Source organism: Rattus rattus, chromosome 9, assembly GCF_011064425.1.
Source record: "Rattus rattus isolate New Zealand chromosome 9, Rrattus_CSIRO_v1, whole genome shotgun sequence".
Classification (NCBI taxonomy): Eukaryota; Metazoa; Chordata; class Mammalia; order Rodentia; family Muridae; genus Rattus; species Rattus rattus.
In genome coordinates, this window is record NC_046162.1 from 92,790,944 (window position 1) to 92,805,503 (window position 14,560).

The 14,560-nt window shown below is 42.4% G+C and overlaps 1 protein-coding gene across 1 annotated transcript; it reads left to right on the plus strand.

The window, feature by feature from the left end:
* The first annotated feature begins 8,434 nt into the window (after nt 1-8,434).
* LOC116908942 (olfactory receptor 1468-like) lies at nt 8,435-9,370 on the plus strand. The gene has a single exon (XM_032912400.1). It carries the CDS (start codon nt 8,435-8,437, stop codon nt 9,368-9,370), a length of 936 nt encoding a protein of 311 aa, XP_032768291.1.
* The last annotated feature ends 5,190 nt before the right edge of the window (nt 9,371-14,560 follow it).

Here is a 14,560-nt window from a genome sequence, read left to right on the forward strand (position 1 = left end):
CGGTGTTTCAAGAATACTAACAGCATTAACCACATAGTAGGAATCTGAAACAATATTTAGAGGAACCTGGAATTTTTCAATGACCTCCATGACCACTAGGCATTCTACCACTTAGGGTGAGGTTTCAAAATATTGTCGTGAGAATACTTGGGAGTTTACCACATATGCTCCCACCCCTGTTTTTGACCCATCCGTATACACCGTTATCCCCTCCTTTAATGGTCTGTGGGATGTGACGCAAGGAAAAACAATAGGTTGTGATCTTGCAAAACACAATAGGGGGTGTTTAGGATAATGATTATCTATCTTCCCTGTAAAGGATGTGAGCAGCACTGCCCAATCATCAGAGGTAGCGGCTAGAGTTTGGACCTCGTAGGGTGTATATGGGATAATCAAGGATTGGGGTGGACAGATGGCAGCTTTTAGGCCCTTAATAGCCAGATGTGCTACTGCGGCTGGATACCAATCAATAATCTTCACAGGGGAAGCATGTGATGGATCCATAACAGTGGACTTGTTGCCATAAACTGCAGTGGGTAAATCCTTGGTATCTAGTACACAGAGTGAAAAGGTAGAGACCAATCAATGCGTTGCAATTGGGCCTGTTTTATGGCATCTTCTACTTTTAGTAAGGCCTTGGTTGCAGCGGAGTTAGCACATGAGGGGAGGTGATGTGGCCGTCCCCTTCCAATATTTCTTGAACAAAGGTTTTAATTCATGAAGGATTTTCAAAAATGGTCTCAACCAGTTGATATCTCCCAAGAGCTTCTGAAAGTCATTAAGAGTATGGAGGTGGTCTCTACGGATTTCCAGTTTCTGGGTATAATCTTATCAGGAAAATAATGGATCCTAGAAAATGACCTGTGTCAGCAATTTGGACCTTTTCTGTAGCAATATGTAAGTCCCATTGTTTAAGAGTTTTTTGTAATAAGGAATAGGCTTGTTTGAGTAATTCTAAGTCTTTATGACACATCAATATATCATCCATGTAATGGATTAACAGTAAATTTGGATAGGTCTCCCTGACTGGTTTGAGGGCTTCCTGAACATATAACTGACACATCGTAGGGCTGTTGGTCATGCCCTGAGGTAGGACCTTCCACTGGTATCTTTTATCAGGTTCAGTATGATTAATTGATGGGACAGTAAAAGCAAACCTGGGCCTATCTGGGGGGTAAAGCAGAATAGAGAAAAAACAATCCTTGATATCTATTATTACCAAATTCTAATCTTTTTGTAGGGCCGAGAGTATAGGAAGGCCCGCTGAATGGGTCCAAGGATTCCATCTGATCGTTAATGGCCCTCAAGTCATGGAGTAGTCGCCATTTTCCTGATTTTTTCCTTATTACAAAATTGGGGTGTTCCAAGGAGAGGTGGAGGGCTCCAACTGTCCCAATCTTAATTGTTCATCCACCAGTCCTGTAGCTGCCTGTATTTTCTCAGAGGTTTATGGCCATTGGGGAACCCACACCGTGTCCTCCGTCCTCCATGGTATGCGTCGTGCTGCCCCCCTGGCGCCTAGGAAAAACCCAGGCCTTGTTTATGGGGGGTTGGCGATCGGTTCAATGGGCGTGAGACAACCCTGTTCTAATCGCCCTAGGCCTTTCCCTTCCTTATAGCCCATCCTTGACATCATGTGGGCCACTTGTGGGGGTATTCATTAGATAAGTTCAGTCCCATGGTCTGTATAACATCCCTCCCCAAAGATTAACAGGCAGGGGAAGTACATAAGAATAAATTGTCCCTGTCGGCCATCGGCAGTTGTCCAAGTTAGAGTGGCAGAGCTGATCATAGGGCATGACTGGTAGCCTAATCCTTGTAGTGAGTGAGAAGATTTTGTGGTAGGCCATGATTGAGGCCACCATTTTGAGGAAATTATACTTTTATCAGCCCCAGTATCCAGTATGCCTTCAATTTCTTTCCATTAATTTCTAAGCTCAATTTTGGGCGGTTGTTAAGGTGAACCACCAAATATGCGAATCATGACCAGTGGACCCCATGGGTCCCTTGGGTATCCTGTATCGTGGGCCTGGGAGCACGGAAGGAGTAATAACTGTGCTATTCTATCTCCTTTACTTATGGAAAAAACCCCATCAGGACTTGAACAAAGAATCTGAATATCAAGAGCGCGATGAGCTTAAACAAGGCCTGGATGGACTCTCAGTCCTTGTAGGGCGAGAGATCCTCTCCCAAGGACAAGGCCTATGGTTCCCGGGGTAGAGGCCCCACAGTCTGAGCAGGAATTGGCTGAATGCCCATCTGGGGCATTAGAAAGAAGTCTGAGGCGGCACGCAGGTCCAATTTTTGTGTCGCCTCTGGGGGACCTCCTCTGCCGGGTCGTGGCCCTGTGAAAGCGGTTCCCATATCTTTGAGGGCCCTGGGACCGGGGCCCACCAGCCGGTTTTTTGACATCTCATTAGGTCGAGTCTCCAAAGGAGGGAGTAGTTTGCCTTTAATGTCTCTCACTGATCGGCACTGGTCAGCCCTATGGTAGCCTTTGCCACATCGGACACAGAGGGTTGCAGACCCCCTGTCTCTTTTTGTCATCCTGCAGTCTCTTTTTAGATGGCTTGTTTTCCCACATTGAAAGCATGATCTTTTATCCGTCCCTTTAACGGGGCGTTGCTGGAATTGGAGAATGGCGGCCGCCAGGCCTGAGTTAGTAAGGGGCCCTCCAAGTTCCCTGCAAACTCTAAGCCAATCCTGTAGCCCTTTATTTCTTCGGGGGGCTATGGCTGTTCGGCACTCCTGGGTGGCTTGCTCGAAAACGAGCTGTTCTATTAGTGGTGCTGCTTGTTCAGGATCGCCAAAGATTCGTCCTGCAGCCTCTGTCATTCTAGCTACAAAATCTGAGAAATTTTCCTGGGGTCCCTGAACGATTTTTTGTAAGTTGATTATCAATCCTCCTCTCCTGGACAGTGCCTTCCAGGCTCTAATAGCCGTGCTGGAGACCTGAGCATAGGCGCCCCAGTGGTAAGCAGACTGATCAGCTGCAAAGCCGCCCTGTCCTGTTAAGAGTTCGAAAGTCCATTCCTGTTGCTCAGGTATTAAGGCCGTAGCATTCGCTCTGGCCTGTGTTTGGGCTGCCTCATACCAGAGCGCTTTCCATTCCATGTATTGGCCCATGCTGGCAAGGGCTGCCTTAGCAATCATCTGCCAATCAGCTGGTGTCAATGCCGTCATGGCCAACCTGTCGAGTTGTGTTAGAGTAAAGTTGGCCGTGACTCCATACTTTCTAACTGATTCCGCTAATTCCTTAATCTGATTATATTCAACAGGGCATGGACCCGCCCTCCTCCGGAGTCTCAAAGATAGGAAATGTCATACTCCGCTTTCTCACCCTCTCGGGACTAGTGAGAAGGCGCGTGAGCGTGTCTCATATGGAGGGGGGCGCTGTTGGTGGCGGCCGCTAGAAGGCTTTTACTTCCCCCACATTCATCGGGGTAATATCTTTCCTCCTCATATTTAGCTGCTTCCTCATCTAGCTCGGCCTCCTCCTCTGAGTCTAAGGTTTTATTTTCAGAGCTTTCCAGAACTGTCGAGGTTCAGCGCTTAGCTCTTTTCACAGGGTATAGGCTGGCCCCTCCTGGTTTATGTGTAGAGGAGGAAGTGCTGAATCTGAAAATTTTAACGCCCCTTTGTCCCACATGGACTTACCGGAGGACCTTTTTCTTTCTTAGGACGCCCTTTTTTTTTGCATGCTAAACCTCTCACTACGCTCAGGGTTTCTGACAGACTTTCCCAGACTACCTCGAGAATGGCCTGTCCTTCTACTACTGCTGCCTTACACGTTTCATCCTTTAAACAATTCTTAACCAGCTTCCATATAGCTTTGGTCCCTAGGCGCAGATCCTCTTCAGCCAATTTTCTGTCAAGGTCTTTTCCAAGTTTGTTCCATGAGGCAATCGTAAACGAGCCTGAACAGGCAAACCAAGGTGCCACCCTCTCCACCTCCTTCACAAAGTTTTTAAGTGTTCCTCCTCCAATTTTGATGTCCCTCTGCTTTTAACACTGTTTCCCCAAGGCCGTGACCACAGACTGTGAGGATCCCATGATGGGCCAGGAATGCCGGCGGCTTATCTACGTCCATCTGACAAGGCGTGAGATGAAAGGGTAGAGACGGACACGCTGCTCTCTTATGTAAGGGAGTCTTACACGCGCCTCCCCAGATGGTGCCGCTTATCTACGTCGGCCTTATCGCGTCCTTGCTCCTCAACAGTCAAAATCGAAGGTAAAAGGGAGCTGCGCGAAGCTCACTTATATACGAGAGACTGAGACGCGCCTTCAGCTGCTGTGATCGTCCTTTTAACAGCGAAAACGGTGAAAACAGAACATAAAGAGTAGGGTGGCTCCCAGGACAAATACTATAGCCTCAACAAATCCTTCCCAAGGTGGTGACAACCCCAGACCAAAGTCCAAGAGAGGGCTGCCTCTCCGAACGTATCTACCTGCAGTTCTGAATCCTCCTTGTCGCCAAGGGATCTCCGAAGGTGCTGACAATGGCGAGGTCTTTCCCGGGTTTTTGGCACCAGATGTCCCGCGCTACGTCTCGCCAGCAGGAACGACGTGGCACACAGGATCCTTCTGCAGAAAAAAAGCTTTAATGCGCCTTGAGAGGGAGAGCATAAGCTACAATGGGAGACGCTTGAGTGAGGAATAACCGCCCTTATATAGGAAACTATCTCCTCGCCAGGACGTGGTCACTCTATCTGGTCGCCGCAATTATGCCAGATGACGCACCAAAACGTGATGTCCCTTTGAGTAGGGAAGTTACCAGGCACCTGCGTATTGCCCTTTTTACTAGGTGCGTTCTGCCAGATGCCGGTGCCATCTTGTAATGGAGTATGTGAGGACAGCTCCTCACATATGTGAGGACAGCTCCTCGGACAGCTCCTCACATCTGTGAGGACAGCTCCTCGGACAGCTCCTCACACATGTGCAGCTGATACTTGTTAGTAGCATGTGTATCTCTCCTAGGGCCTATTTACAGCAAGTCAGGTTATATGGAGAATGAGTAACATGGGAATCTTTCCAAAAGTATGTGGTTCTCATAGTATACTGCTACAAATCTTGAGGATTCTAGGTGGCATTATCATACATACATTTAATGTATTTTAAATCATGCAGGGTATTGTGTTTAGGTACTTTAGGAATCTTACAGTTGCACCTTTAACACATGTTCTAGGCATGCAAGAGTCTTGTCAATCCCCAATGAAATCAATGACTACACATCCACCTATGAGTTCCATGCTATTACCACCTTCCCCTAAGCAGAGCCAAATATCATCAAGGCTGGATCACCCACAGTTGCAGGACTCTTAATTGTTGCAGAATGGTTCTAGCTAATTAATGTGTCTTTAGTGAGTTATTCCAGGGTCTGGACCCTGGAGAGCAAGTTCCCTCAGGCCCAGGGCTGAGTATTGTGAAAATTCATGAGCAGGGACAATATACAGACTATGAACATAGAGGCATTACTTCACAGATCTGCAATACAGGAATAGGGTCTCAGGCTGGGATCTCAGAGTCAATTGAGTACATCCTAGGTGAGTTGGGAAGAATGGTCTAGTTTTCCAGAATTGTGTGATATTTTTCAGTGTGGAGTTTTAGGTGTGATATTTCTCTATTCAGTACCTCTCTGTCTTTCAAGTTTTCCTATCTTCTACAAGCATGTTAACTACTTTTTCCAGATATATTTTGGTGATAATATTCATTTATATCACTACACATTATATTCTTACCAAACACTATCATTTCAGTATAACAACAGCTCTCTATTCCACACAGGTTTTATGCAGTAGTTCTTAATTTTTTATTTCAAACTTATCTGAAAAAGTTTCAAAAATAATGGGTTAATTTTATTTCATTCCTTTTTTTGAAGAAACTATTTCATAACAGAAATGGAACTTCAGTTTTTCTAAAGAAACTAATAATCTGTCAATTAAAAAGTTATTAAGTCCATTTAAATCAACAGTGCCCTTTCTATGATGTGAATATAAAGTGTAATATCTTAATAAAAGGGTAACCTCAACTTTTTAATAAATATCCTGGTGAGTTTTAACTCACATTAAATTTTCAAGGTAAAATCTTAGATGATTCTTAGGTTAACTGTAGCCAGGGAACTTGGATTCTGATAACTCTTGGAAACATGAAGTTGTTTACTTCATGCAACATTTGCACATCAACTTTGTCATCTGTGATTACTATTCACACTCAACACCAGAAATGTTATCTTCTCAGTTTTATGAGAAGCAAACTTCTGACAAATTGCCTGAGTTTGCACTACACACTTTCCTTCCCTTAATGTCATCAGATAACTGTGAAATATAAAATTTGTTAATGAAGATGAATTAATCATTTTAAGAGGAAGATATAAGCAGTCAGTCTTCCTGCAAGGCTTTATGTTTCTTTTGTCAGATTTAAATTATAGTGAGTTTTATTGAAGTCAGAATATCTCAGAAATCGAAAATAGCCATACTATATCCACATATAAGTGTGCATAAATGTAGAAAATGATTGTAAGAGAGAAAGTATAAATTAAGGTCAATTTTTAATAAATTAGATCTCTGGACTATAACCTGGCCAATCTGAAAACTGTATGTGGACTGATATCAAGGACATGCCTGGAAACTATGTGTTCCAACTAAAGGCACTCAGGTGCCAAAATCTTCTCTTCCTTGGGAGATTGCAGATTTTTAACCAATTCCATCAGTTGTGTAAATGACGACATCACATGATGCTGGGTAATTTGACTCACTCAAAGTGAACTGGGATAAATGTTAATCCAGTTACATAATTATACAATACTAATAGAAGGACCAAGCAGAGATAACACATAAAATTAATGAGAAGTTGGGGCATGCATATTGGAGAAGAAGCCCACACAAGACTAGCATAGAAATATTTTCACACTTACTAAACTGCCACCATATTTTTCTTAGCATACTGATATCAATGACACCACATGATTGAAGTATAAATATATGCAGAGTATCATTTGATTGGGTAACATGAGTAGGTCTCAAACATGGAGATTTACGATATTGTCTGTTTGTGCAAATTAAACAAAAAATCAAAACTAGGAGTAAAGGACTAACCCAAGAAATTCTTATCAGGGAAAAATTAACAATGGTAGATATTTTCATTTCATAAAGCATTGGCGTCTTTGCAAAATATGACTGCATTTTCTAGTGTAAATGCAGCTAATAATATCAATAATATATTGGGTAAATGTAGTCAATAAGCATGATGTTCAAACTGCAGGTCAAAGGCAGATATACCTTTCCAGAATGGATTTTACAATCTGTTGGAGTCAGTTATAAGAAGCTGACTGAAGCATTGAGTGCTTTAAGATGAGGACAAGACACAGTGTGGAAATGCTAGAAGTTCTCTCCTATTCTAGACAGACATGGGAGATTTATCTTAGAAAATCAGACATACTGTACCTGAAATACAAATGATAATCCAGGAGAGTGGGAACAAATAGAAGAAATTTATCAGGCAGATGGAACATTGGGTGTGAAAGGAAGAACACTTCAAAATATACCTCAAAGTCTAGAATAGCTGGAGAGTATGATACAGAGTATTTGTATGACCAAATGTGACTGTGGTATAGGGAAATGTAGGAACATCAATGTCAAGTGTGCCCCTAAAATAAATTTAGATTTTATCATCCAAACACAGAGAGTTCAACAAACAATTTCTTATCAAAGAAGGATAGTGGAATTTTCACTTTATGAGTAAAGAGCCAAGAAATCTCTTTTAGAAAAGTATGGAGGTTCAGAATCACAGAGATGAATTGAGACATAAATTCAATAGTTCAGGTATAAAGAAAATATGAAGTTCAGGATCTATAGCATTTATTAGTGGAGTATAGTGAAAGAAATGAATGAATGAATGAAATACAATTCTCAAATTTCAGCTTTGATCATAGATTCCTTTGAAAAGTGGATGAGTATGGGAAATAGGAGGAAGAGGTTGAATATGTAGGTTTTGTAAATCTGCTGTGTTTACAAGGCCCACAGCACATTATAGAGAAAAATTCATTCATCCTTAGAAATAAGAGTTCTGAGAATAAGATAGAAATAAATACAGCCTGAGTCTTAGGCTGTTAGTTCTCATTGCTGAAGATTTATAATCATAAAATAAGACCATCCTCACTGAAGCCTAAGGAACATTGACATGCAAGGAACTGACAAAGGTGAACCAAATCATAATCAATGAGGCCATGTAAACAACTGAGAAATAAGAGAAAAGCCAAGACATTCTGTATCTCAGATAAAATTAGAATTAAAAGGATGGTATATTGAAACACACATAAGAAACCAAATAATTTATTATTATAGAAATTCTAACTATTTGGAATAACTACTTGGAATATTTTATTATATATTTACAGATAGCTTATTATTACTATTACAGATATTACAGGAAGATAATGTCTGGAAACAACAAGACTGTCATCTCTCATTTCGTCCTCCTGGGCCTGCCCATCACCCCTGAGCATCATCACTTGTTCTATTCTGTGTTCCTAGCCATGTACCTCACAACCATCCTAGGGAACCTCATCATCATCATCCTCATTTGTCTGGACACCAATCTCCACACACCCATGTACTTGTTTCTAGGCAACTTGTCCTTCACTGACCTCTGCTTTTCCTCTGTCACAATGCCCAAATTGCTGCAGAACATGAAGAGCCAAGTTCCATCCATCCCCTATGCAGGCTGCCTGACACAAATGTACTTTTTTTTGTTTTTTGGAGATCTTGAGAGCTTCCTTCTTGTGGCCATGGCCTATGACCGCTATGTGGCCATCTGTTTCCCCCTTCATTATACCAGCATCATGAGCCCCAAGCTCTGTGTGAGTCTGGTGCTGCTATCCTGGGTTCTCACCACATCCCATGCTATGTTGCACACTCTGCTTTTAACTAGGTTGTCTTTCTGTGAAAACAATGTGATCCCCCATTTTTTCTGTGATCTGTCTGCTCTCCTGAAGCTGGCATGCTCTGATATTCACATTAATGAGTTGGTAGTATTAATCATAGGAGGGCTTGTTGTTATACTTCCATTTCTACTAATTATAGTGTCTTATACACTCATTGTCTCCTCCATCCTTAAGGTTCCTTCAACTCGAGGCATCCACAAGGTCTTCTCCACTTGTGGTTCTCACCTGTCTGTGGTGTCACTCTTCTATGGGACAATTATTGGCCTCTACTTATGTCCATCTACTAATAACTCTACTCTGAAGGACACTGTCATGTCTATGATGTACACAGTGGTGACACCCATGTTGAATCCTTTCATCTACAGCCTGAGGAACAGAGACATGAAGGCAGCCCTAAAAAGAGTGCTTCAAAAGAAAACTGTCTTCTGACTATAACTACATTTCAGATGATCTTATAAAATAATCAAGTAATATAAAAATGTTAGACCCCCAAGAGCAAATGCAGTTGCTACTGTTCCTTCTACTGGTGGCGGCGGTGCTACTGCTGCTGCCGCTGCTGCTGCTGCCACTGCTTCTGCTGCCGCTGCTACTACTGCTGCCACTCCTCTTGCTGCTGTTTGCTACTTGTAGCTTGCTGGTAGCTGGGTGCTGGTTTAACATATTTCAGGATAAAGATCAAAATTGTCCCAGAGTACTCAATACCCTTAATCAACCAGTAGTCTAAGGAAATCAATGCCCCCTGTTCCCTCTAGTCTTCTTTCTCTCTTATCTAGTGTTGTCTGGTTAGAGGTAAAAAGAGCAGAGATGGATGACCAGGTGGGGCAGTCTCTGGATGGCATTTCATTCGATCTCTGCTACACACTTTATTTCCTCCCATGAGTATTTATCCCCCCTTCTAAGAAGGACTGAAATATCCATACTTGTCTTCCTTCATCTTGACCTTCATATGGTCTATGAATTGTATTGTGGATATTCTGAGCTTTTAGGCAAATATCCACATATCAGTAAGTGCATACCATGCATGTTATTTTGTGATTGGGTTACCAAACTCAAGATGACACTTACTAGTTACATCCATTTGCCTAAGAATTCCATAATAGCTGAGTAGTACTCCATTGTGTAAATGTACTACATTTTCTGTATCCATTCCTCTGTAGAAGGACATCTGGGTTCCTTCCATCTTCTAGCTATTATAAATGAGGACTGCTAGGAACAAAGTGGAGCATGTATCCTTATTATATGCTGGAGCATCTTTTGGATATATTCTCAGGAATAGTATAGCCAGGTCCTCAGGTAGTACTATGTCCAATTTTCTGAGGAACCATCAGACTGATTTCCAGAGTGGTTGTACCAGCTTGCAATCTCACCAACAATGGAGGAGTATTCCACCTTCTCCACATCTTTACCACCATCTGCTGTAACCTGAGTTTTTGATCTTAGCTATTCTGACTGGCATGAGGTGGAATCTCAGGGTCGTTTTGATTTGCATTTTTCTGTTGAACATTTATTTAGGTGCTTCTTGGCCATTAAATATTCCTCAGTTGAGATTTCTTTGTTTAGATCAGTACCCAATTTTTAATAGAGTGATTGTGTTCTCTGGACTCTGACATTAAACCCAGACACTATTGTGGATACCAAGTGATGGCTAACAGGAGCCTGATACAACTGTCTTTTGAGCTAGTTGTCTCTGCCAGAGCCTGACAAATACAGCTGGTGTATCTTCACACAACTGTTGGACTGAGCATAGTCCACAATGGAGGAATTAGAGAAAGGACTGAAGGAACTAAAGGAGTTTCCAACCCCTATAAGAAGAACAGCAATATCAAGCAAGACCCCTCTAGAGCTCCAGGGGTAAACCACCAACCAAAGAGTACACATGAAGGGACCCATGGCTCCAGCTGCATATGCAGCAGAGGGTGGCCTTGTTGAACATCAGTGAGAGGAGAGGTCCTTAGTCCTGTGTAGGCTCAATGCTCCAGTATAGGGAAATGCCAGGGTGGGAGACAAGGAGTAAGTAGGTAGGTGAGTGGGTTGTGGAGCACCCTCATAGAAACAGGGGGAGGAAGAATAGGATAAGGGGTTACTGGAGGGGATTCCAGGAAAGGGGATAACATTTGAAATATAAACAAATAAACTATTCAATTAACAAAGGAAAGAATAAAGTGGCAGAAGAAGGTGGAAAAAAGAAGGGAAGAGACAGAATGTAAAAATATGAACTCATAAATGGCAACAAATCTGGCCACAAAAACTCTAATGCTATATTTTTTTAAATAACATCTCCATTCCATACCTCATTAATATATGTCCTGGGTCTTATTGTGTTCAGAATGTCTGTTGTTTCATTTTTTAAATATGCTTCATGATCTGATTTCAATATTCACAACAGACAGAAATATCACTATCCATGATACATAATAATGTCTCTCACATATAACATCCTATGGAAAACTGCACACAAGCTTGTATCTACATGTTCTCCTCATTTTTATTTTTTCATGTCTGTGTAATCTTTTCTGAGATGGCCTTGCCCTAAATCAACTTTTGTAAAACTGTCACTATAGCATTGAATTTTGTATTTTCCTGGAAATTATCGTATGCCCAAGGGCTGTAATTTTGTTCCACTAATGATGCAACGAGCTAGAGGCGAACAGTTTAGTTTTTAAGGATGCTATTCTTGTGTTCATCTGGATTTTTAAATTTGGACTTAAAAACTTTAGAGATATGTATTTGTATTTTTCATATAAAATCATTATTATTAATTATTATTATTATTATTAAAATTATTATTATTGTTGTTGTTGTTGTTGTTACAGTATCTCTCCATTTTCTCCCATTCCTGAAAGAAGAGATCCATTATTCTTTTTAAATATTAGCATCAGAATGACATGGATTGGGCTTCCATTTATGTTGGATTTATTTCTTCTGTTGCCTCTTCTTATGGCAACCAACCTACCCCATTTTGTCACTTTATATCCTTCTATTTGCCCCTATATATCCATTAGTATCCTAGAACTTTTTGCAGGACTCCCTGCTGTTGTTCTTAATTGCCCAAAAGACAAACCCAGGTGGGGTTCTGTGGCAATAAAGTCAAATATGAAGAACCTTGAACTATTTACATGCTCCCCAAGTCTTTGTCTTTTATTATGTCTTGATTTATAATGTCACTTCCTATCCAGTTACCTCAGCAACCACATCTGTACATACATAAACTTCTTATGAAAATTTTCTCAGACATGGCACATTATCACCACAACAGAAAAGTAACTAATATGTAAGTTGGTATCAGAGTGAATTGTGGCTTTGAAGAACTGGACCAAGTTGTTTTTGATTGAGTGAGTAAGTGATTGAATGATTGATTGATTGACTGATGGATTAGTTGGTTGGTTGTGGTGTGGAAGATTTTGTAAATTTAAACTATGAAAGAGGTTAAATGCTGTAAGTAGACCTTAAAGAATCATTCAAGTAGGACCCTGGAAGACAATCATGCTGAAAGTAATGCAGACTATGGAACAACAGATCAATACATGTCAGAAGGGAACAATATTAACAACTGGTCTAGGGACGAATTGCATGGTGTTTTAGCAGAAAATCTGGCCAACTTTGGCCCTTGTCCTCATAATGTAGCTGAGAGTAATGATGGACTAATTTCTTTCTAAGAAAAATTTCAATAATCAATAATGTTGAGTTGGTAAATGATTATTATCAATAACACTTATGTAGGATTTATATTAAAAGAGCAGTTTGGAGCTGGATTCCCAACCTTGCTGATCCCCGCCTGCAGCTCACTGCTTCCAAACCCCGTGCAAGAGAGAGCTCACCACCTGGACAGGTGGGCACTACTGAGACTGCAGAGCAGAAGATACAACCAATACTGCCCACCCCTGCCCACATCCCTAGCCCAAGAGGAAACTATATACAGCCTCTGGGAACCGGTAGATAGGGGCACTGAAGCTTCAGGTCCCCTGCACCCAAGACACCAAGTAGAAACAAAAAGGACCATAGAAAGAATCAAGAGGGCTGCCACCGCGGAGAGCCCGTGGGCAGAACCCCGCGAGCGAACTTGAGCCTCGGGACCACAGGTAAGACTAACTTATCTGCTGCAAGTGACTTGCCTGGTGGAATCGGGACAACAGAGGCAGAATCCCTCTGGGACCAGGCACGTCCTGTAAGCTTACTGAAGTCCCACACCAAGCGGATCCCGCCCGCAGCAGCTCTCTGCTCCCAGAACCCGGGGAGAGATACTACCACCTGGTCAGGTGGGCACTCCTGAGGCTGCAGAGCGGAAGAGACCACCAACACTGCCCACCCCTGCCCACATCCCTGACCCAAGAGGAAACTGTACAAGGCCTCTAGGTTCCTGTGGGGGAGGGCCCAGGTGAGGCAGGAGCCCTGCCTGAGACACCGCCGGAACCTGAAGGAAACAGACCGGATAAACAGTTCTCTGCACCCAAATCCCGGGGAGGGAGAGCTAAACCTTCAGAGAGGCAGACACGCCTGCGAAACCAGAAGAGACTGCTCTCTGCACACATTACTGATTCCAGAGGAAAACACCGGAGGCCATCTGGAACCCTGGTGCACGGAGGCTCCCGGAAGAGGCGGCGCAGATCTTCCTGGTTGCTGCCACCGCGGAGAGCCCGTGGGCAGAACCCCGAGAGCGAACTTGAGCCTCGGGATCACAGGTAAGACCAACTTTTCTGCTGCAAGTGACCTGCCTGGTGAACTCAAGGCACAGGTCCACAGGAACAGCTGAAGACCTGTAGAAAGGAAAAACTACATGCCCGAAAGCAGAACACTCTGTCCCCATAACTGACTGAAAGAGAGAAAAACAGGTCTACAGCACTCCTGACACACAGGCCTATAGGACAGTTTAGCCACTGTCAGAAATAGCAGAACAAAGTAACACTAGAGATAATTTGATGGCGAGAGGCAAGCGCAGGAACCCAAGCAACAGAAACCAAGACTACATGGCACCATCGGAGCCCAATTCTCCCATCAAAACAAACATGGAATATCCAAACACACCAGAAAAGCAAGATCTAGATTCAAAATCATATTTTGACCATGATGCTGAGAACTTCAAGAAAGACATGATGAACTCCTTAGAGAACAAGTAGAAGCCTACAGAGAGGAATCGCAAAATGCCTGAAAGAATTCCAGGAAAACATAAAAAACAAGTAGAAGCCCATAGAGAGGAGACAAAAAAATCCCTGAAAGAATTCCAGGAAAACACAATCAAACAGTTGAAGGAATTAAAAATGGAAATAGAAGCAATCAAGAAAGAACACATGGAAACAACCCTGGATATAGAAAACCAAAAGAAGAGACAAGGAGCTGTAGATACAAGCTTAACCAACAAAATACAAGAGATGGAAGAGAGAATCTCAGGAGCAGAAGATTCCATAGAAATCATTGACTCAACTGTCAAAGATAATGTAAAGCGGAAAAAGCTACTGGTCCAAAACATACAGGAAATCCAGGACTCAATGAGAAGATCAAACCTAAGGATAATAGGTATAGAAGAGAGTGAAGACTCCCAGCTCAAAGGACCAGTACATATCTTCAACAAAATCATAGAAGAAAACTTCCCTAACCTAAAAAAAGAGATACCCATATGCATAC